Genomic DNA, 24,692 nt, shown 5'->3' on the forward strand with positions numbered 1-24,692 from the left:
AAAACAACAGAAAAAAGCAACAGAAAATGAAATGACACGGCATTCAGAACAACGCAGGCTCACGCGTATTTAAAATGCATGTCGTACCTTCTTGTCTGTATTCGCCCCTCTAGATGGTTTTTCAGAAAACTGCTGTATCACCGCAGCCCGCAACTGCCGGCCTGACACTCCCTGCAAGTGACAGCAATTCGGAACGTGTCGTAGCTGCAAAAGAAAACCCTGTTGTTTAAAATCCCACTCGAAAAGAAGAAACTAGAACGCACTAAAAAAATGCACCTACGCGGCTCCGATCTCCCCTCCTTCCTCCCCTCCTAAGTGTATCACTACACTATCTGATGTACTTCCTTTCCTTCTCTCAACCGGTGGGATACGCAGGAAATCCCACCTTCTGTCCCGACAATGAATGATGTCAATCCCTGGAATAATTCTGCAGCAGATGCGGCTTGTTATTTGAATTGCATCGTTAAAATGGCGTTCAGACGAAGAAAGCCGAGACGAATACATGAGAACACCGGTTTGTACTCAGACTTGAATCTAAAAATATTAACCACGGTACACTGCATATTTTATTCTGCATATTTTATGCCTGCATCAGATTTGTCCTAATGTAATGCAGTACAAAATACAAGCTTCCATTCAACATTTTTCGATAGCATGATTACAGACGCACTGTACCATCAATAGTGGATACACTGAATGTATCAGATTAATGTCTTACTGATTTGAAATTATAGATAATACTCACTGATTAGAATTTGTGTAGAAATCCCCAAGAATGTCTCCTTAAATGCCTTATATAATTTAAAGATTAAAATGAGCATTTGAGGGCAACAGGATAACTGATTCTAGTACAGTATTTAAAATGGTCAAAGGAACAGAGACCTGAGCAGAATCATTTGTTCAAAGCCCAACCAAGGGAAAGTGCATTTTATGCTGAGCAAGAGGCCTTTTTCTAACACAAATGGCTGGGGGAGTCAGGAGCAAGTTTCTCACCCACGTTGCCGAAGAAATGGCTGGATGAGATTCCTCAGATCAATAGGTCACAAAATAACACATACTGTAGGCTAGATGGGCTCACTCTGCGGTCTGTGTGGATCCTAATGCCCCAGTATAGTGACGGGCATACTATACTGTAAAAGGGTGCCATCCTTTGGATGAGACGTAAAACTGAGGGCCTAACTCATTAAAAAACAAAAAAAAAGTAGGGATGTTAATCCTGTGTCCTGACCAAACGTCTCATTGGCCTTTACCAATTGTGGCCTCCTAGTAACCCCCATCTCTGAACTGGCTTCATCACTCTGCTCTCCTCCCCACTGAGAGCTGGTGTGTGGTGATCGTACTGGTGCACTATGACTGCCGTCGCATCAGCCAGGTGGGGCTGCACACTGGTGGTGGTGGAGGGGAGCCCCTGTTACCTGTATAGGGCTTTGAGTGGAGTGTCTGGAAAGGTGCTACAGTATTTAAGTGTAAGGAATATTATTATTTTGAACCCTAGAACAAGCACACACCTATTCGAGGGGGGTAGGGAGGTGGGAATGTGAGCAGTGGAGCAAAACTCATGGGGCTGATTGACGTCCGGTGACTGGGGCTACTGTGTCAGATAAACACAGTCACTCCTCCTGTCTCTGAGGAGTCGAAGGGACATGCGGGTGCTGGAAGCATGTTTGTCTCATGAGCTCGCTGTCCTTTCTGGTACAAAAATGCATGTACAGTCTGTACAGTAGCTGCCCGGTTTGTCTCACTGGGAGATGACAGCCACATTGACACACTCTGCTGTTAAAGCTTAGATTATTCCTCTGGGAATAACAGCACCCAAGAATTAAAGGGTATTGAAAGGCCAGGGCCACGAGGAGGCTGGGACCCCTCTACAGAGTGCCCAGGTGCAGATGGGGTGGAGGAGGGATGACAGAAGACAAATGCAAAGGAGAGAAGGGGCTTAGGATTAGTATTGATAGTATTTTTTAACTCAAAGAAACGTCAGGAATGATCAAGACTCAGGACACAGGTGGCTCTGTGGCTCAGGATCGGTGCCTGTGGCTGGAAGGTTGCTGGTTTGTATCCCGCAGCCAGCAGAGGAATCCTACTCCGTTGGGCCCCTGAGCAAGGCCCTTAACCCCAACTGCTCCAGGGGCGCCGTACAATGGCTGACCCTGCGCTCTGACCCCAAGCTTCTCTCTCCTCGTCTGTGTGTCTGATGGAGAGCAAGTTGGGGTATGAGAAAAAGACAAAATTCCTAATACAAGAAACTGTATATGGCCAATAAAGTGATCTGATCTTATCTGAGACCGATTGGCTTGCTGCTGTCACCCCTCCCATATTTGTGTTGTAAACTCCATTTAATATCTTTGCTTTCTGTCCCAACAATCTAATTTTCAAAGACCCTGCTTATTGATGTTCTACATACCGTTGTTATCTGGGGCTGTGTGGGAGCCAGAGCCTAACCTGGCTAGCCCAAGGCAGGATACACCCTGGACGGGACACCAGTCCATCACAGGCCAGACACAGACACACACACACACTCACACCAGGACCAATTTCCCCAGAAGCCAATTAACCTACCAGTATACTAAAATTGGAACGATACAGAGATTGACAAGAGGTGAAAATAAAATTAAGGACACTAACTAAACACAGCAGGTACAAGAGAGAAAACTACAGCATCACCACATCAAAAAAAGAAGTTTACAGGCAGCCCAAATGTGGCTGAGTGCCAGGATCTTTTGGGGATGGTGCTGCAGGACAATTGCGCGCACTAACGAAAGTCATTCATTTCGAGGCAGTTACTGCCATTGTTCAACGAAACTCGGGACGTGAAAGTAAACAGCTCAATTTTTCTGCGGTACCCATCCCCGGGCCTCTCGGCTATTTTCAAGAGGGGTGTCCCGGCACTTGTTTGTGTCACGGCCAGCCCTCCCTATCCCTGTCATGGTGCTCCATGATTGGTTTCAGGTACTGTCAGTCTCCTTGTGGTCAACCTCAGCCTGCTGTTTATTGCTGTGAGGAAGCGTAGAGTTAACGGAAGGCTCTTGACGGGAGAATGCAACTGAGAGACGGTATCAGGAGCCTGTCGTGAGTTTCAAGAAGTCCAATCGCAAGACTGAAGAAAACCAACATGTTTCTTTAGTCCAGATTCTCGCGTCGCTTTTCTGTGGAAGGAACTGTTTGGCGACCCAGGGCTAAAAAAAAAAAAACAAACCCCAACGCAAAACGGATTTACAGCAGAAGAAAGGTGCATCGCGTCCCAAAGACGACTCAGGGTCATTGGATTCGAGGCAGAAGTCAGCATGAAGTTTGCACAATTTTTAATCAAGAACGCCGCAATGGCAAATGTGCCAAAGCAAATCGAGAGATTCTGCAAGTACTCCCCTTCGCCGTTGTCAATGAAGCAATTCTTAGATTTCGGTGAGGGTTTGTTCTCTTAGGTATTATGAAGTCTTGTCGACTGCTGAGCTACCGTGCAGTTATTACTGTAATTGTAATTTACCATCTGTGGACGCACAATTCTTTCGAGTCGGAAATGTCTTTTTTTAGGCTGTTGCGCGAAGCAAGGAGAGGTCTGCTCAGTACAGACCAATTTTAACGCGACGCACAGGGGCAAATGCGTGCTTTCTCTTTTTATTTCCGAATATTTTCATGAGATACGTGTTGGAAGGATTCCTTACGAATGTCTAGGAAAATACGGAAACACTCTCGGGACACACGAGTCTCGGGTGTGCATGCTGTGTGCAGCCCGTGACAGCTGGAGCTGTTTTTCTCGTTCAAAAAAGCAACGTGTCTCCAGTTGTCCGGTCTCGGACGGAAAGGCGCTGATGATGTCTTACAATTTCCTCCCACCGTTATGCCAGTAAACACATGTTTTTATTGTTGTGGTTGTTGTTGTAAAAGAGGTCGTGGTAATGCGTGGTACTGTAGTTTACAGCGGGGTTTGTTTTCTTTCTTTTTTTTTTTGCTTTGCGGTTCCCTTCGTCGTCTGATATTAAGCGCGCTGCCCAGCTGTTGTTTTGGTGATTCACGACGTTTTCAGCGTCTACTTTGATGCCACCCACTGTCCTGGTTAGGTTAGCGTCGGCATTCAAGCTCAAGAGCCCTTCCTGTCTGTCATTACTTTCTACTTCACGAATTACTTTTTAAACCCCCCGATACCTGCGCCAGTGACGTCATCCCTAGCGGTTACAGTGCGCGTTCTAAGAAGCCCCATCAGTTTCTAATGAGCTCCACACATGGAGCAAAGCTACAAAAACAAGGCTCCCTTTTCTCAAGTTCACTGAAGGACGTTCATAGAAATCGTCGAATCATAATGGAACTATTAAGAATAGACACCTTTGCGCTCATCGGTTTTTAATCTCGACAGTTAATCACCCGCCGTACCACTGTACATTGTTGTTCCCCCTGTCGTTTCTCTAGGTTCTTCCAATGCCTGCGAGAAGACCTCTTTCGTGTTCCTGAGGCAGGAACTCCCTGTCAGATTGGCTAACATCATGAAAGAAATTGATTTCCTTCCTGACAAACTTCTGAGTACCCCATCCCTGCAGTTGCTGACCAGTTGGTAAGGAGGGATTTCGTTTTTTTTTTTAATGCATTTTGCTTGCAGCAACACTGTAGCTACTGGATTTCTCCAAACCTAATATTCTAAAACGGATTACAGCTAATTCGTTAGCGAATGCATTTCATTTAATAGCTTGCTGCTTCTTGTTAGGAACTGTTGCTTATTATTTCTGTTTTGGATTGTGGATGACTCTGCTGCTGCACAGTCATTTTAACAGAAAATGGTTCATAAGAAGGTCACTAGTGAAAGCCAGATGTCGCACTGTCATCTTTTACTAAAATGTCGTCTCTGGATCCATGCTTCTTTCCAGCTATGCACTGTGCTGAGTATAAGGTTTGAAATCAGTTACTCGGGGGAGCCCAGAGTTTCACTGCTATGGCAGAGCTAGAGTTTTGACAGCCGTAACAACTGTATGGCTCGCAAAATGAAAGGCCCTTTTCCAAGCTTATGTTGCATCTACTTTCCATTTTAAATCCCAAAGTAATACCCTAAAAATGTAAAACAGACTTCCCTTTTCTGGCAAATGGGCAAGATGGACCCATGTTCTTGTTTGAGGCATTTCTTACAGTACATACTGTACCTCACCATGACACATTCATTTTGCCATGATGAGTTACAGCAAGTCGTGCATGCAGGTGTGATTGTTGTATTACTCGTTTCTGCAAGGTGAGTTCATGAATAAAGGCATGGCAGTTTCATTACGTCCCCTGTCATTCAGCTGTCATTTACGAGCACTGCGGTGTAAAAAGACACCCAGAGAACATTGTCTGACTTTTGGTATACATGTGTAGGTTTGCTGAGGTATGACACGCATACCATAGGCACCATGAAAGTTTTACAAACGTATTTGTGCATGATCACCTGAATTGGAAGTCAGCCTGCCTTCCACAGTGGTATGCATGTATTCTGATGAAAGCCGTGTCTCCAGCTTCTCTTATCTGTATCTAGAGCACTACGATCAGCTAGGACTGTAAAAAGAACCTCCTTCAACCTTCACAGAGTAGGTGTCACGTAGCCAGGCTCCATGTATGCAATAAAAGTGCTCCGTTCTACCTAACTGATCATCATTCATTGCTGCAAACCAGCCTCTGAGTGGCTTGTATGTGTCTGGCTGTAGATGTCCTGGTTTCTTACCTGACATCTCTAACTCAGCTAGTTCTGTAACATGTGCCTGATATAACGTAGAAGGTGTCTGTGCTTCTGGACTTTCACAGTGCTGTTGCAGCGCGAGCTTCATAATACCCAGAGATAACCGTAACTGGGAGGACAGTCTGATCTGCATCAGAATGAGAAATCGGTTTTTCATTTTGTCTTCCCCCATAAGCTATGGGTGGGTGTGATGTACTTAAATCCTCATTTAAAAATAATAAGGCTGAAGAAAAGTTGAAGATTTTAGAAAGAGTCAAAAGTGGAGACGAAAATTCAGTGGATTGCAAGAGTGGAATTCCTGAAGAAAAGATAACACGGTTATATGAAAAAGATCCAGATCCATTTTTGTGAAAACAGGAATGCATATGAGTAGAATCAGTACGATGTAAGGGAAATTGTGCACCTTAAATAGTGTCTTTTAGTTATAGTGTATAAAATATAAAAAAGAAGGTATGCGTAAGGTGGATATTAGTTTCACTTATAGTATAATGCAGATGTTAAAGTTGCTCCTCGATGTTCTTGTTATATCAGGGATGCATTGTACCTTTCCCTTTAAGTATCCTGCTATACATAGTGCAGTACTTGAGGGTTAATGCATTGAATTACAGTATGCCAGAACTGCTGGACTCCAATATCTTGTTTCTAAGAGTTCCTATCTTAGTATAGATTTGCTATTGTACTGTACATGATTTATAACTTGTTTGTAATTCCTATCTGTCCAAGGAAAGAAACCTCCTTATCAGCTTTTGTTTTGTAATCATTAAAGGAACTTGTGGTGGCAGAGTTCAGGCAGAAGGCCCACACAAATAATTGTGCCTTTTAAGTCACAAAAACTCATTGCAACCCTTTACCTCCTCTTCCAGATTAGACGAGTTGGCATAATGTCAGAATCCTCTTATTTCAGCTTTCGTAAGCATTTTAATTTTTAAGCATTTGGCTTGAAAGTCTTCTCTGTTAGCAATTTAAAGGTGAAAGTTCATGAACTGTCAGAGTAGGCACATAGACTAAAGCTGATGACAAGAGCAAATGCAGTAGAGATTAAATGAGCTTCCACTTCATACACATTAAAAGTGCCTTAGTGTACCATTTTGTCATCTACTGTATTATGGTACAACCATTTTCCTACAAAAGCAAAATAAGAGTTTGGTTAATTTCAGGAGCGATTGTCTAGGATAGACACCCCTGAATAAAATTATGCATATTAATGTAGTACAATGTACAATATATTGCTTCATGGTTCAATGTTTTTTGTATTAGAAGGCTGTTAATTGCCAGTGATTCTTTTTTTTAATCTATTGTTTATGAAACAGGTATGCACAGAGTTTCATGGAAATTCTACAGTTCCAAGAAAAGGACCCCGAAGATAGAAAAGTTTTGTCAGAGTAAGTTGTTCACAGCAGAATTTTCTTTTGCCCAGCACAAACATGCACATTCCATCAGTAGTGTTCTGGTTAGACACTCACTCCTCAACAATATCAGAATTACTGTCTATTGCTGTTGTTTTTCCATGCTTCATAATAAAAAGACCAATTAATTGCAAAATAAGATGTTAAGATCTCAGTGATTTTATGTGCAGCTTTGGAGAAGCAGCCCTGAGCTAGACTGGACAGGTTGTCATTTTTTGGCTTTTTTCTTGTCGTTTGTGTTGTCTTGTCAGCTGAGACACCTTCCGAGTGAGTGTGTTTTGAAGGAATTTGCGTGAGATTTGAAAAGCCTTTTTTTCCCATTTTTAACAAAATGTTACGAAGTGTCATGTTGAATGGAGCTACAGTAGTTGTGAACTTCAGCTCTCAGTTAACAGTTCGTGTTTGAATGACAGCTTCCACTCAATTTCATTCCTGAAATTCCACTCAATTTCAGGAAAATTAGTGTTGTCCTAAAAAACTGCAGAGATGGAAAAGTGTAAATTAAGAACAAGAAGCTGCTCTTGGCAAACATTAGAGTGCACCTCTCTGTGACAACCTGTCTGTTTGGATCCCTGTCAGATTGCCAGGCTTCACACCTGCGTTTCTGGAAGCTGTGTTCTGCATGAACTGTTGGGATTTTACATGTTGTTGTCTGTTCAGCTTTTCAGAAGTGCTAATCAACATCAGAAACAGGCACAACAATGTGGTTCCTACCATGGCTCAGGGGGTTATTGAGTACAAGGAGGCCTTTGGTGTCGACCCAGTGACCAATCAGAACGTCCAGTACTTCCTTGACCGTTTCTACATGAGCCGCATCTCGACCCGGATGCTGATGAACCAACATAGTAAGCACACTGAAACCGTTACCCTGTTCGGAGTGATGAGCTGTGTTTCTTCCTGCAGTCAGGAAAGGCCGAAAAAGACTGTAATCCCGCACGCAGTTCACAGTGAAATGTAAAGAACATGACAGGTTCAGGAAAATGTGGGCTGGACTTTGTTGGGGATTCCAGTATTCAAAAAGCTCAGGAGATGCCTAGTTGAGCCATTTGCTTGCTAGTGCTTCCTTCTGCTGAACTCCATTTGTTGAGTATTTTCTTGTTTCTTTTTCAAACTTCTTCAAATCCAAGCGCATGCATAGCCCTCCAAACGTATCGTGACAGCGATGTCAGAACTTTGTCAAGCAATTTGTGCTTCTGATTGAGATTGATCTGAATAAGTTCAGTCTAATACCTGTTGTATTGTTGTGGAATTCGGTGCATACTTTTGATTACATTAGAAAAAAATGATGTTCACTACTATAGATTGAATAAAAGTAGAAAGATTCAGTCCTGGTTCTGCAAGCCAGTCTGTCTGCAGTTTCCCTGGTTTCCTTAAAGCAGCAGTACCTGAAGAGCCTGGAGAAGCTGTCAGATTGACCCAGTTAAGCCAGCAACAAGCTCTTTAAGAGCAGAATTGGAGAAAAAAGAAACACCGACCCTCCTGGACCAAGCTCTGACACCCTTGCTGCAATAACTGCATGAAATCTGCGAGCCATTGATCTCGGCAAACTTTGTTTAATCGTCTGAAATGCTTCTGCTGCAGTCCCTTTGAGTTGTTGCCGCTTCTTGGGGTGCTCAGTTGGATTGGAGATTGACTTAGCTGGTGTGGAGACTTTTTTTCTCCTGATGAAGTCTGAGTCATCGTCAGTGTTGTGGGTCAGTGCGGTGCTGCATGGCGAAGAGCCCCCCGATGCGTATGGAAGCATTTTCTTCTGCATAAGCAGGTAAAATGCTTCTGTAAACTTAACGATTCAGGCTGCTGCAGCCATCATTGGTTACATCTTCAGTAGAGATAGCTGAGCCAGTTCCAGAGGTCGGTGTGCATGCCCAGGCCATGCCATTGCCTTTATGTCAAATAATTGGCAGCAGTGTTGCTGACCTGTAGCCTGATCCTGTCTCGGACACTAAGCAAGACTGGGCTTGCTCACTACCGTAATGGGAGATCACTAAGGAAACCAGTTTGCTGCTGCTAGTGGGGTTGATGGACCAGTAGGTGGTGCTCTTCACACTGGCTAAAAATTTCAAAGCCCAGTGCAGTATTATGTGGATGTAGGACACAGAGCTGTAAGAATTGTGTGGTGCTGAGAGTATGAGTGGGGGTGGTAGCCTCAGTGCACTGGCTCAGTTCTACTCTGGGCTTCTACGGCACAGACTTCTGAAACTTTTACTCAGCTGGTAAAGCAGTTGCTCACTTCTCTACTTGAAAATGATCAGTGCTGCTGTAAGTAGTGAATAAAGTGAATCCCGTTGTGTGAAAGTTTTGAGATTCTTTTAAATGAAAAATGCTGTAAATACACACTGAATTATTATTAAATAACATGGCTAGTGTTTGCTTGCAAGGAGCCAACTGTGTAAGCTTCCAATAATTCCAGGATTGATCCTGATACATGCTTTGATATTTTTTTTTCAAACTTTTATAGTGATCCGTTAAGAAAATCCTTGACAGGATTGAAAATATGTTTTTTTTCACCATATTTCTGCCACTGTTTGTGTGGCCACCTCTTTACAGGGTCCCAGATCGCTGTGGTGTCACATATGGCAGAGGACTGTGTGGTTTTGGAAACCCTGCACCTGGATAGCTGACAGTCAAAAAATGCAGAACAAAAGAATCAAATAGTGCCACAGATAATAAAGAAGGAAGAAGATGATACTCGCTCTGGAGAGTGAGCAATACCTTTCAGACAGAGGCGATTTCCTCAGCTCATGCAAACTCTCCAACCCCAGCCCTGGGAGAGGTAACACAGGAGCATCGCAGTGTCCGAGATAAGAACGCCCGTGATGGCGCCCCCTTGTGACTGAGCTGTACAGAATGTGGCTGTCGGACGCAAGAGAACCGTCCTGGGGTCAAGGGTGGGGAACAGCCTCAGGTCTCAAAGGTCCTCCAGCCCAGCCGGAGCTACAGAGAGAGGGGGGCCAGCTGGTACCAGTGTGCCCAACACTGGAGACAGGGGGCAGCCAGAGAGAGCAGGCTGGGAGATATGCCCGCTGCCTGGAAGTGAAGAGGCATGGTCCTGGGTGGCCCCTTCAGAGCCTTCTGCTTCCGCTTCTTCTCCCCGATGCGGAGGATAGCCTCGGTCTGCGTCGGCTTCCCTTGCTTGGAGGTGCGGTGGGATCCGACCGGCCCAGCAACAGCAGCTCCGCAGCGGACTGAACAGGAATAAGGGAGCCAGCTGGAGCGACGGAAAGTCCAGTGGTTCCTTGTGGAGCGTCTCACTCCGGGAGCAGAGGCGGTGCCGGGGAGCGAGAGCTGGGAGAGGACTGCTGGGCGATGCTAAAAGAACTGGCTGCAGGGATCTCGGGATTTTGTTGCGTTAGTTTTGCATCGTGTCTTTGATCAAAGAGGGGGGGGGGGGACGGTGAAGTGTAGCGAGGGCTCAGATTTGATTTTTGTGTATTGTGTTTTCTGCAAATAAATAAAACTGTTCGGAAAACGTAATGGATTGTTTGCACTGCCAATTTGCATGTCGGCTTTTAAAGATCCTCCTCCTGACTCATTCAAGAGCCCACAGCACACTGGTCTTCGCCATCCTTCCTCATCAAAACGGTCTTGTGCCCTAAATAAACTGTTAGTATTTTTTTACGCAAGACCACACAAAAGAAAATCTGTGGATGTATGATAATAAATGTTTGACTTTAAACAATGTAAAGTCTTGTTGCATTACAGGGCAGAGAAGAACACCAGTTTTCCATTGATGGTCATTCTATTGATGCTGTGCTTTTCATTTAGAAAACATTAAACAATATCAGGAAGTAGGTAATTTAATCATGAATTCCAATATGAAATTTGTATTGATTTTCTCAAGTGTTTCAGGGTTTGAAATAATAGGTAACAATGCAATTACTACATTCTGATTTTTTAGCAGCAGGTACAACTGACTCTTAAAACCTGTTTCTTTTATTGTTTTACAGCACTTATCTTTCATGGAAGCACCAATCCTGCCCATCCTAAACACATAGGAAGCATTGATCCCAACTGTGATGTGGTGGAAGTAGTAAAAGGTAATGATAAGGAAGAGTATTGAAAGATCACTGTACAATGATTCATTCTTTCAGTCACCATCCTCGTCCTTAAACATGGCATCTTTTATAGACACTATTCTTAGAAAGAATCCAGCTTTTTTCTCGTGCATTTTTAAAGCTTTCCTTTGGTGTGGTGTAGGGCTTCTCCTATCCACACTCACTCGTGGTGCGCTGCTGGTGCTTAGTGACCCGAGCCTGAACTGTGACAGTAGCTGACTGTGCATGAGATTCCCCGAGTACCCACACACACGTCTCTGAGCTTTGCCAGGGCTGGGTGAACTTACTCGACATGTGGTGCAACAGTCCTTCCCCATGGGACCGAGGGGCCTGCTCCTCCAGTCAGGTCTGACTCATCGCTGTCAGACCCTGCCGCCCCCTCAGCATGTCACTATGTGTGAGCCCTTTACCCTGACCGGCACCAGGGGAGCTGGCACTGCAGGCTGGAGCTCATTAACCACAGGCACTTCCAGACTGGGAGAGTGCAACAAAGAAATTGTTGATCCTAATAAATCAAATTCATATACCTCCTAGTGAATGAGCCGAAATACTTTAATATCCAGATATTTTAGTTGCCTTTTGCTGCTGCTGTGGATCTTTTATTTTTGCATTTTTTTGGACCACTCCAATCTAAACTCTCGCTTGCATTATGTAGTAAATCCGTTTACTACCAGTATTACAGTGCTCTGCGTGCTCAAGCTGCCGCGTTGCATCTGACCAGTTGTTTGTATTTCTCCAGATGCATATGAAAGCTCCAAGATGCTCTGTGATCAGTATTACTTAACGTCCCCTGAAGTGGAGATCAAACAGGTGAATGGTAAGTAGGAATGTGGAATGTTACTGAGATTCATTAACTCCTTTCTCTTTTGAATACAGAGAAACAAAACAGATGTCCCTTTTATAAAAGTGAGTATTTTTATAGCTGCACAAAGTTCTGTTTTGGCGATTTGAGCTGTTCTCTAAATTGTTGGATGTTATATATATGTAAGCTGACTGTCAGAAGCTATTTGTACAGAATGGCAGCCTGATTCCAAATCCAGACAGGACAAACTCCACAAGTTTACTTTGCATGTTTGTTTATTTTCTTCTGCGTTTGCCTGTGTTACTTAAGCATGCTTTCTCTGTCTCTTTCGATTAAGGCCTGTGTATAGTTTCCATGCCACTTTGTGTTCTAGGGAGAACCCCTCATATCATGTTTATGTTGGCCGCTTGTCAAAGTGAAATAAACATTTGTTTTGGCAGCAGTTGTGGTGGGTTAATTTTTATGTAACTGCACCTTTTCATCTCTCTTAAGTTTAACCCAGAATTTAAATTTAAACAAATTGAAGAAATCAGAATAATGTACATACTATAGAAACAGAATTTTCAAGTGAAGTCACAGAAGGGACCATCCTTTTTTCAGTTCGTATGTTATGTTGAAAATCCTGTACTTTTCCTTGAAGAACAACACTTTTTTATTGGTGTTTTAGTTTTCTTTTTTTGGCAGGCAAGAGTTACTAGTAACAAATCTGCCAGTCATCACGGCATCAAGTATTATTTGCAGTATTGCACTTTTGCAGTTTGACAGGGGGGTACAGTGTTAGGGCGAAAACAGGAAAGAAAAAGAAAAGAAATGGAAAATGCAAACATGAATTATTATCATTGGGTAGTAAAAACAATCCATATCTCTCAAAGAGCTCCTTTTGAGTCTTAATTGATATGTTAGTTTTTCCACCTCATAAATCTCTGAAATTATAGCAATTATAGCAATACAGTTTTCCTTTGTTGGGGGATCTCTTTGGCCAGGTGTGTGTTGTAACTTTCTTGCTCTCTGCCAAAAATGCTTTAAGTGTCTATTTACCCTTTCCCTCATGCACATCAGGTAGATTACCCACATACAGAACTGAACAGGACTTTGGTGTTTCTAAACGTAACGAGTTTTGTATCAGAGACCACCGAAGAAGAATAGATATTCATAGAATTAAATGTCATACTAAACTTTTAATCTTTTTTACAAAGCTGTAGCAAGTACACCAGTACTTCAGATTGGCCTTGCGAGATAATAGAAGAGAGAGTCTGACTCTTCTATTTAAGACATGGTTTTTATTTTAAAATAGATTCATTTTCTCTCGTCAAAAAATAGGTTTTTGTCTGGTAAATGTAATCTTATCTTGACCTGACCTTGTTGTGGCCAATAAAAACTGCCAAATTTGCTCTCTGAACTTCCATTATATTCTGTGACTTGTTTAACTGTTCTTTGTGATGTTTTCTGTTTAGCTGAAAGTACAGACATCTTTAGATATTCAGAATGAATGGTGAACTGAGCTGAATGTTAAAAAAATCTGTCACTACATCTGATCTTGGAATGTGAAAAACCTTTGCTGGGATGCCTGATAGAGTCTTGTGAACATGTGAGACTGTTGGATACAGTCAAATTGGCTTTGAACTCCACACATATATATGAATGAGGATTATACACTGTTTAAATACTGTCTTTTAAGTCAGAAACAATTGATAATTAAACTGAAATAATCAGTATTTTACTTGTTTTAAAGTTTTTTAAAACCTTATGAATGTACATCTCATTACGTGAGAATGTTTCTTTTATATTATCTCTTGTAAAAGCTGTGCATTTTTACCAGGTGAACATTATTGTGGTAGCAACCTTGGTGCTGTTAAAAATTCTAAAAAAATTACACGATTTCCAAGCCCATTACAGTGAGGTTTAGGGGGATGTTTGACAAAGAACTAAGAAATTAAGTTAGTCCGATAAACCTCACCCAATATATTTTCTTGCATTGGTACATGCACTGGACATCTTAACTACAGTAAATGGCTTTAAAATTGAAGTAAAATTTTGCATATATATTTCACAATTTGAATGCTGAGTTTTAACTTTGGCTGGGGATGACGTTCGTCTGATATTCTGCATGAAAAATGACTCCAAACTACCAATCAATTATAGATTTGAGTGGCCAGCTGCCCAGGAACCTAAAACACTACTTTCACAGCTGAGTCGTCAGTCTTGTAATTTGACAGTCTGTGTTTTTTCTGAAGATCTCTTCCACATCATGCAACACTTGCCGCGTGCTCTGATCTCCTCTATGACTCCAGGCAAGAGATTGGCTGCCAATACAGCAATTAATAACAATAAATTCCTTTGGATACAACATAGTAAGATGCCATAGGTGGAATAACCTTACTCTTCCTTGTTTTTTTAGCCAAAGCACCTGGTCAAGCTCTGCGTATGGTTTATGTCCCCTCCCATCTGTACCATATGTTATTTGAACTCTTCAAGGTACAGTATGTCTTCATGCACAGTATATCAAAAACATGAGGTTTCTGTGTTCAACAAAGACAACTGTATATGACCACTCAGAACTACACAGACCTATCGGTTCATATTCGTAAATTAATTTTTTCATCATTTTTTATTATTTTGTGTGCCCACTGAAATTGGGAGTTGCCACTTGAGTTTTCAAGTCTTGGCTCATGCTTACGAGCTTTATAGTCTCACATGAGGAGAATAAAAGATGAATGAATAAATAAATTCCTCTGACCCGCTCGCCTTCCACCCTCTCATCTTTGAACACAACACCGTCGACTCAGTCCTGTCTTTGAAGTTCAGCACTAATGCTGAATCCAGGAGAGGCACATCCAGGAGCCTGCAGGGGGGTGTTGTGCTGCTAAAAGTCAACAGAGCCCTGTCCCACCCTCCGCTTAGACTTGACCCAGCCTCAAACCCATGACATCTGCACTCAAGCAACCACCTTTACTAGTTGAGTCAACATTACTGTATCTTGTCTAGTACATCGACTTTTTTTGCGTATTCAAAGAATAGTTTTGGGTGCTTGTGTTACTTTAAAAGCTTTGCCAGTCTGATGGGCTGGACACATGACAAGTTCCATGAAAACACTTCTTTTTGTTGCCTACAGGTTTTAATGTTTTTGTTTTGTAGTCTTCTGTTTGTTTTAGTTTTTTAAAGTGTTGCAGAAGGGTCTTTTGTTTGGTCAGTGCCGTCACAGAACTCTGCTCACGGAGCCTTAGAAATCAGCATTTTTTATTGTACTTGTGATGTAGGGATCTGAATTATAATGCAGACTTGAGTGAAAATGATTTAAAATGAGGGACCTAAATTTAAAAGTTTACATGAATTCCTGTGGCAGACCATCTAAAAGAGCTCAGAAGACAAATTGTGCATGCTGGTGGTGGTTCTTTCTTGAAACCTGTACACGTCTCATTCCAAAAAATTGGTAGTTTGGCACTATGACAATTGAGTTGAGCACTGCTGATGGCAGGGAGAGATGAGGCAAAATACTGACTTATATTTTCACAGAGGACACAGCACAATGAAACGAGGCTGATTCATATTCGACCTCGGACTAAACTGTCAGCTACCAATATTTCAGAACATATTATACATTGCTCTATCATATATCATATATTGGATGCTTATTAATGATAATTGATGCAAGAACTAAAAAGCATACTGTATTGCTTTGGTTGGCTTGGGAGCTGTAAATGATTTCAGATACATATTTATGGTCTTTTACAACACTGTGAAATTAAAACTTTAAATGTGGCAGAGAATTAAAAATGTATCCATTTAAAAACAATTATGACGTAGAAATTTACAGACAAATTTGGGAAGGAGATATTGATTCGTAGATCACATCCTTGAAAAAACAGCCTGTTTGCATTTTGTTTCATCTTCATAAGACATCTTTTACTGAAGCTGCTGTACTGTATTTTTGCTGTTTAGCATGTTGAAGAATGAGGGAGTTTGGGGCTGGCAGTCACTGGTGTGCATTCCCAGTGTTCGACTGTGTGTGTTGTACAGTGGAAGTCACTAGGGCTGTCGTCAATCCTTGCAGAACGCCATGAGAGCGGCAGTGGAGATGCACGAGTCGAGCTCCGTCGTGCCTCCTGTGAAAGTGAGAGTTTCATTAGGGAACGAGGATCTGACCATACAGGTAAGAAAGGACTTTGTTTCAGTGGCACCATTTACTTCTTCTTTCAGAAGAAAATGTTTATTTTGAAGAGATTCGGATGGGTTATTCTGTAGAACATAAAAGCCAACCAATTCAAAATGCAGTGAAATAGTCTGTACTGTTGCCTCACATGTCTTTCAAGTTTAAACATCCCCATCATACCATTGTGGATGTCTAAATGGTCACATCTGTACTGTACATGATGTTTGTATGTGTGTTGCGTAATAGTTGATTTTTTGACCTGCCCACACTTGGTTTGAATCTCCTTTCTTTTCCTTTCGACATTGAATAAACTTCTACCTGTCCACTGTTTATGCTTGCTGAGTTGTAGCAAATCTGGCTTGTAGCAGATCTCTCAGATTTCATTAAATGCTCATTGCTCTTTTAAATGCAGATAACATTTCATCAATTTGCCTACGGGATTAATAAAGTATTATCTATCTATCTATCTAACCTTTAAACTATTACAGAAGGGATCCCTGCATTTCATATGTAGGAAGAGCATTAGTTACCGATCCCAAAGACGACAACAGTTTTGTATTGAAAGTGTAGATAAGAAAGACATGAATGCTGAGGTTGTGAATGAAACTTGAGCTCTGCTCAATCTACAGTACCTTCTGTGCCAACATTGTGTCACTCTTTTTGCACTAATCCAGCCATTTGACTGCTCTACAACACAAAATGAAACCACTGGATTATCCTCAGCTCTTAGCTTTTCCAAGAAAAACTCAGTTGAAATATTTTCCTTATGCTTTTTTGGTTTTCTTAGCGTTGAGATATTTCTTTTGGGTTTTATCTGCAATGTGCATTTACTTGAGAAGTAGGTCCAGCTCAGTCTGAATTGCTTGCAAAGGAGCAGTGAATTGTTAGCTTGCATGCTCAGCAGACATGATGCCCAGATGGACTTTGTTGAGAAAGGACTTTGTCTTTAAGCAGCTCTCTCCTCATCGAACACTGTCTGATATTTTTCCCATGTTTTATACCTGAATAGATATATAGCTATATAGCTTGCAAACACTCCAGACTAAAACTTTGCTCCTCTGTATTCAATTTTTATTTCACTATTATTATGTAACTTTATTCTGTAACTTTAAATTTTGTGATTTTTATTTTTATTTCCCCCTGGTGAGCTCGCAGAAAAGACATTTCATTGCCAGCAATTAGTGCTGCACGCTGTATTGTTGTGCATTTGATAAATATACTTTGATTGATTGAAAATTCTGCAGAACAAAAACAACTAGGACTTTAGCTATAAAGTAATTTGTATAGTGTTAAAAGCTGTGTATTTTAAATAAATCATGCTGTTTTCACAATGAGACCCTGTTATTCCTGTATTTTAGATGTCTGACAGAGGTGGGGGTGTTCCTCTGAGGAAGATTGACCGCCTATTCAGTTATATGTATTCTACAGCTCCAAGTCCTGTTATGGACAATTCTCGGAATGCTCCCTTGGTAAGGAAGCACAAGCATATCGGTCTACTACTCTTATTGGAGAAAAAATGGTTCAAGCAGTAGGATACATCAGTTCAAAATTTATTCTGAACATATTTAACTGTCTCTGAATTTTTTAGGGAAGTAAATGACTTAAAACATACTGTTCTTCATCTGGTCCTCCATGATACATATAGAGCATCAAAAGAAAATAATCACTTAAAAACCGATGAACCCCTAAGTGTATCTGAAAAAACACAAGTTTTGTATAACAAGTATACTGACATTTTATTAGAAAGCCAAAGATCAATTAATTCTGCAGATAAACACATCATCAACAGGTTTGATCAAGAGGAAGTCTGCTGTGAAGCAGAACAAGCTGTACGCCAGGGTGCAGAAGTGTATGTCCAGGTCTCCTCATACAGCCGGGATGAGAATGTGCTTGATCACTGATCTCTGAGCCCTAGACGCCACATATTGTCCCAGTTCATCCCAGAACTGGTTAAAGGCACTCAAGCCTGGCGGGTCTCACAAGAAAGCCGTTGTTACACCAGGAGTGTGAGGACATGCGTTGTCCTGGAGTGGTGTCATGTCAGGGTGAGCTTCCAGGAAGGGCAAAACACCAGCAACACCCGCATGGGCAGGTTGTTACTGATCATTACGGGCAGAGCCGTGCAGCAAATAGACTTGGTCCTCCTCATCCACTGTCCTATTGTTGTACACAGGAATTAGCATATCACTAGCACATTTGTACCACATTCACTGACATCCTTTAGGGTTGTCTGCACCTCAGTGTGTTACTACAGAGGCCTTGCTTCCACTGCTGTGAGGTCCACCTGAGTTCAGTGTTCTCCTTGTGTGGTAAGACGTTCTTTTGTCTTGCTTTTCACCTGGCTTGATGTTCACAGTGTTATAGTACCTAATTAGCTGTATCCAATCAGCTCTCTTATCACTACTTATAGTAGGTGATTTTGTGGTTATGCAGTGGTCAGAATTACTCAGTTACATCAAAGTAGCTAATGAAAAGTCAGTCACATTAATGCCTAAAACATTTAATCAATATCCAAAATCTGTATAAAAGCTTCTTCATATAGAGTGAGTTTCTTTTGATGCTCAGTATGATTTTGTCTGGAAATACGATCTTGTGTTCTCTATTTAAATTTACAAATACTATAGTTTTTAACTGAGAATCTGCACAAGTGAGTAATGTTCTGAATCTGCCTGCCTTTACAAAGCATGAAGGTGAAACCGTGTGCACACGTGGGGCCAGCTCAAAGGAAGTCTGGAGCTCCTCAGCATCTGCTTCCCTCTGAATCGCTGCAGCACATGTAGGGGAATGAATGAACTTTTCTATTTCGTTGAAATTCATCCAACCCCACACACGAGAAAAAAAATATCTGAGTGCAACTCTTTTCAGTCTTTGGAACAAGGAACATTGTGAAGTAAATAAAATAGCTGATGCCTGGTCAACGTAACTTTTTTGGTGCTTTTTGTTATGCTGGATGTACTTTCTTTTTTGATTGGATTGGCTGTTATCTCTGTGCAGTGAGACTTATCTGTTCCTGCTTGATTGCTGGCTTGTTTTTTTTCTAGGCTGGCTTTGGTTACGGCCTTCCCATTTCTCGTCTTTATGCCAAGTATTTCCAGGGAGACTTGCAACTCTATTCCATGGAAGGATACGGAACATCTGCTGTTATTTACTTAAAGGTAAGACGCTGTTAAGTTTTCTTTCTAGGGCAATGCAGTCAAGTGAACACAGCTGTGAGGTGAGAAGGCTGAGTTAAAGGTACTGAATGTGATCAAAGAGCAGCTGCAGAAGCCAGGTTGTAGCAATTAGACTTGTCTCTTTGCTTTTGGAATTGGATGAGGACAATGCACAGTCTGTTTTGTCTCTTGCTGGACTAGAGGAATGAGACCGGACTTTTTGAATGACAATGTTAGCAATGACAGCCAACCCCATTCTTAAATTCAGACTGGCTTTTATAATACACTCTTACAGTAGATCGCTACTTTTCAGATCACTTATTTGGTCCTATGCTCTATTTAAGAAGATAGCAAAACAAACAAACTACAATTACAACTGAAGAAATGGAGAAAAATTATAAACTAGTTGTATTAACTGGAAGAAAAAAAAACATCATTTCCAACGAAAAAAGTCACTGAGTCGCTTTGATCATTTGCTTTTCCCGTATTTTAACTTTTTATAGCACTTTAAACCACAATTTCTGCAAAAAGGCTGCAATCAAAGGGCAGCACCAATGCTATTTTTACATTGCAGGGTTGTAATGAATCGGCAGTGATGAGTGCATTTCAAACCACAGTGAAATTACCAAGTAAAACCTACACTTTACATCACCAAAGAGACCAAGTTTCAATGTATGTGTAGTGCCATATTGCTGTCATATATGAGGCAACAAAACTCCCAGTGACACAAAAGCAGCCCAGTTACTTTGTTAGCATGCTTTAGACCAAGCACAGTTTGCTATTAAATTAATTAAAATATTTTAATGAAACCTGACGCATACAAGGCGACGTTGTTTAGAAGAGCAACTATATATACTAGATGTCAAATGGTTGACAGTGAGGCATTGCTTAAAATACATATGTGAGTTCAAAAAGACTAAAAAAGATTAATGTTGTTAGGAGGCTATTCTTTTACGTCACAATTTGTGCGAAGTCTCACTCTCCTGTGACGAGGCCAGTGATTTCTTGCCTGCCTTTGACAACATGGCAACCTGACATTACTTTCACAAAGTCCCCGATTTTTCACGTAATTCGTAATTTGTAAAATTTTGTAATACCATCAAGTAGTTTATTTTGTTACCAAGCCTTAATACCCAGGCTGGGAAACTGGGACTGAAGTTCCCCTTTAAAAGCAGCCAACATGTCACGCCAGGAATCCAGGAGTCAGAATGCAAGTTAAAATGCAGATTATAAGGCCTGTGAAGGCCAGTAAGTGTCCTGTTGATATTGGTCACAGTAATTTTGTTTGTATAAAATGCTTTAAAACTGTTATCATGTGTAAAGTAGCAGTATTGTGAGATTGAGAGTCTGTGAGAATTGTAACATAAAAGTGTGGGCTCCTAACAACGTTAATCTTTTTAAGTATTGGATTGGATTATTTACTATTACCCAGTGGTACTCACATATATAAATCCCAGGTAAAAAAGGCACTATTGGAGACACACCTCTGTTAGAACCATGTGATATTGGCCAGTGTTATAAGAGGAACATGTGTACATTTAAATAATCTGATATTAAGATTTATATGTGTGCCAATAGTTAGTAAATTAGCCATTGCTGATATCCTATCAGGGCTTACGGGCAATTTAGCAAAAACAGAACATTTTCAGTGTTTCAAGTGCTAATAGAGGGCCTTAAGCTCCGCGTTTTGTGATTGTGAAGTAACAACTGCAATATGTGTTCCAAACGTCTGAAAAGAAAAGTAATCCTGAATCGGCAGAAGCCAGGTGGATGTGTTCTGTTTGGAGAAAACACCAGTTTCTTGTGTTGTGCTTTAGGCTTTGTCTTCAGACTCGGTGGAAAGGCTGCCTGTGTTTAACAAGTCTGCCTGGAGGCACTACCAGATGAGCTCAGAGGCTGATGACTGGTGCATCCCCAGCAGCGAGCCCAAGAAACTCGGGAAGTATGATCTCAACGAGTGAGGTCAAAGTTGACACCACACACAGAGCTGACGTCTGGAGCGTTTGCAAGCTGCCCGTTCAGATATAAAACGGGAACACGTGAAAGCCATCAGACCTGTGTGTGGAGAGGAGAGAATTGCTTACATTGGTTTCTTCCAGTGCTGCTGCCCTTTGTGATTTGATAATTCTAAACGGCAAACATTTTCCCAGAGTGAACCTAATATCAGCTTGCGATTATAATAGCTGTGACTGCATGAATGTTTGTAAGAGTTCAATGGTTAAGTATCTTATCAAACATCATGTTTTATCTGCAGTATGTGTGTGTATTTCACTGTGTCAGGCATTATTGGAAAAGACTTACAACAGTGGCCAGTACAATTAAAATGTCCATGTGACTACAGTCCTCGTGGAGTATCAGGTTACAGGTTAATTTGGGGCCTAAATTCCTGTTGCAAAGTGTTTTTGGTTTTAATTTCTGTGTTCAGTTGAACTTACTGTACTTTAATTGGTCATTGGTGTCATTTCTCCTGGTAGGTGATGGATTAAAGACCTTTGACATCCCATGCCTTCAGCACTTAATTATGGGCTCCACTGAGTGAAATTGTTAAGGTGCTGAGTTTGTTCACTTTTTTGTGGAATCAAAAATCCTAGAAAATGTTCTTTGTAGTCTGTGAGCCATCACTTTGATTTATTTTTCAGGTTTTTTACACACAGTTTTTTTTTGTTCTCATTTCATTTACAGTTTAGCGTGCATTGTGGTCCAGACTTCTTCATGTTCAGAATTCCTTCTGGCCAGATTTCTGAAACTGGTTCTTTTGCATTTCTGTCTCTCATAAAACTTAAAAATGTTTTGGTATTAGTCAGTCTAACAGTTGTCCATCTCTGTTTTTTATGTTTTCCTTTGTTCTTTTTTGTTTCTACACAGTATTGATTCAGAGTAATTTAGTAGTATTTCACTGTTACTGTAAGTACAGTATAATTATATCTAAGACTGACTCAAAGCCCAGAAATCCAGACTTCTGAAAAGTTGCACACCTTCACAGTTAATTTTAACTGCAAATAGAAATGTATTAGAGACAGGTTAAGTCCTGTTTTTATTTCTTGAATTTTATTCATTTTATTTTGCAGAGTAATCCATTGACTTTCAAGTGTAGCAAAAGAATGGTTTGTGAAAACTTGTGTATTTGCTGCTAGCAATAAGTTCAGCATCAGGGACATTAGAAATGTGTGTGCTCTGCTGAGACAGAATATCTTCCCTCATACTATGGATCTAAAGCTACTTTATTTCTGTAACTGAACCTTCTAGACAGTATCTCATTTGTGTGTAACTGTGGTACAGTGGAACAAGAGACTGAGTGCCTTTTTAATTGCATTTGTTAGAAGCTGTTACTAGCCATAATGCTAAGTTGATTTTCATAAACACCTTTTCTACCTCTAAAGAAATAGATGTACGATACTAATGGCAGACAGGTTAAATATATAGAAAATTCTTATTCTGCAAAGTATTGGCATAAAATACTTTACAATTTAAATGCATGAAACAGCATTCAGAGTTCTTTTCTGAATTTTGAATATCCTGAATATGTGAATTTAATGTAAATGCTGGGTATTTTAATAGAGCCAGGTGAAATAGTCAAAACATAAAAAGGTGAAGTTTGTCACAACGTCGTAGCACATATAGATTTTCCTATGAAGGGTTAATGCACATACAGTATACTGTATATATCAACAGAATTCAAATAAGATATGTTCATATTTCTGAAGCATTATTATTTGCTTTACTATATTTTTATTAAGGTTTTATTAACCTTGTTTTTCTGCTTTATTAATCTGTAGGACAGCATACAGTTATTCGGGTGATAGAAATGGACTGTGATTAAGAGTAGTCCAAAAGCCATTAATTTCATAAGCACAACAGGTATAAATATTTCATATCCAAAACCTTATTTCACATGAACAATCTGATCATCAAAAACAGAATGTTTTTTTTAGAATCAACCTTCTGATGGGGTGAACACAAGCACTTATAATGATAGTGATAATGAGAGTACATTTGAGTCCATTTAATGTTTCGTTTAGTATTTTTTAAATATTTAGTTGTTCAGTCTCTCAGCTGAACATTTCTACCAGCTACTGTATTAGATTTAATATGAAATCTTCACTTGGCAAAGCACAGTTTTGATTATACAGTAGCTGGTGATTTATTTAAAAGAAATTAACTGAAAATATTAAGCTATGGTTTTTTTCTTTATATGAAAGTTCTTACCACAATGCATAGTCATATTTCTGTAGAATATGTTTCTTAATCATGTTTGTTGATACAGTATCTGTTAGAAAGACAGTTGTGAATTCCTTGCCCAGTATTGTCCATGAATGTATTTATGAAAAAAACAACAACACCATTGTATAATTTGTTTCAAAACAACCTATGCAATTGTTTTTATCCAAAAACGGGATGGCATTGAATTATTTGCAGAGACTTGAAAAGGCCTTTATATCACAGGATTTCTCCCCAGCTTGCTTTGGCAGAGCCCACGAGTCATATATCACATCAGGTCCATTGCTTCTGCTGACTGATACAGTATGAGTAAACAATGGGAGGAAACACAGTCGCTGAAGAGAACCACAGGTGAAAGGTCATTTGTGTGGTATTTTTGGAACATTTCAATATATACAGTATGTATTACCTGTAAAATCCTGTGTGTGTTCGGGATTATCTTGTTTTTTCATTCCTTGCATGTGAAGGAACCCTTTTCTGTAACATGGGAGTAACAGATGGTGCTCTTCTTTGAACAAATAAATATCAATCCAATCTTTTTGTTTGGGGTGCTGGTTTTGTTGTGGTTCTTGATTTGATGGAAGAGATTTGAGAGCTGAGATTCAAACAGTGTTTGAATGGAAATGAAATGTGTTATGGTTTAGTTACGTTGTGCTCCTTATTCCATGATGATAAGGGAAAATAAGAATGGTTAACTTTGGTTTATTTGCTGCACCAGCAAGCTGGTATCAAGAACTGATATTGGAATTAAATTTTGCCATTGAGTGGATTTGATGATTGATCATGAGGTAAGAGCCATTCACTAAGTGTTATGAACATCTCTAAATACTCTAGGAAAGAAAATGTCTATCTGCAAGTGATGAAGTAAGGTAGTGACAAAACCATTTGCGAATACTTGTGGGTATTTTTCATTCTTGCACGTATCTCCAGCCTGGAAAGACAAAGTCTGTCACCTGTGTGTAGAGTGATGTGGAGCTCAATGAGTGTACGTTCTTCCTGTTTTAAGGTATGAATGTATGATTTCTCTAATTTTTGACGGACTGTAGTTACAGTAATCCTTGTTAACATCCGGTACTTTAATGCACAGTGAGTGCAATGATTGTGTTTCCTAAAGGCCTCCTTGGTCTGTTCTGCCATGGAGATCCAGTGTTGTACTGTAATTTTGAGAATGTTTGACCTTCCTCTGCTGCTTGTTTTTAGAAACAGTGCCATTT

The 24,692-nt window shown here is 40.6% G+C and overlaps 2 protein-coding genes across 12 annotated transcripts in view; one reads left to right on the forward strand and one right to left on the reverse strand.

Annotated features, from left to right (window-relative positions):
* dync1i1a (dynein cytoplasmic 1 intermediate chain 1a) overlaps positions 1-516 on the reverse strand; it is an 82,633-nt gene extending 82,117 nt beyond the window's left edge. For 5 of the 9 annotated variants that reach the window (XM_088600508.1, XM_088600506.1, XM_088600507.1 and 2 more), the window contains exon 1: positions 88-369. The gene's annotated coding sequence lies outside the window, so the exon portion shown is untranslated. Of the gene's footprint in view, positions 1-87 lie in introns of all 9 variants that reach the window. The other 4 variants (XM_088600500.1, XM_088600503.1, XM_088600499.1 and 1 more) reach the window with 2 other exon arrangements.
* pdk4 (pyruvate dehydrogenase kinase, isozyme 4) lies at positions 454-24,012 on the forward strand. 3 transcript variants are annotated; one of them, XM_088600513.1, is made up of 11 exons: positions 454-514; positions 4,405-4,546; positions 7,006-7,077; positions 7,762-7,946; positions 11,049-11,138; positions 11,896-11,973; positions 14,357-14,433; positions 16,010-16,108; positions 17,467-17,577; positions 19,150-19,263; positions 21,078-24,012. In XM_088600513.1, the coding sequence occupies exons 1-11, from the start codon at positions 469-471 to the stop codon at positions 21,219-21,221; spliced, it is 1,158 nt and encodes a 385-aa protein (XP_088456639.1). In that variant the 5' UTR covers positions 454-468; the 3' UTR covers positions 21,222-24,012. The 3 variants fall into 3 exon arrangements, with proteins under 3 accessions (XP_088456639.1, XP_088456638.1, XP_088456640.1); XM_088600512.1 differs by lacking the exon at positions 454-514 and adding an exon at positions 2,958-3,402; XM_088600514.1 differs by lacking the exon at positions 454-514 and adding an exon at positions 3,669-3,844.
* The last annotated feature ends 680 nt before the right edge of the window (positions 24,013-24,692 follow it).

This window comes from Lepisosteus platostomus, chromosome 12, assembly GCF_059453375.1.
Source record: "Lepisosteus platostomus isolate fLepPlt1 chromosome 12, fLepPlt1.hap1, whole genome shotgun sequence".
Taxonomy (NCBI): Eukaryota; Metazoa; Chordata; class Actinopteri; order Semionotiformes; family Lepisosteidae; genus Lepisosteus; species Lepisosteus platostomus.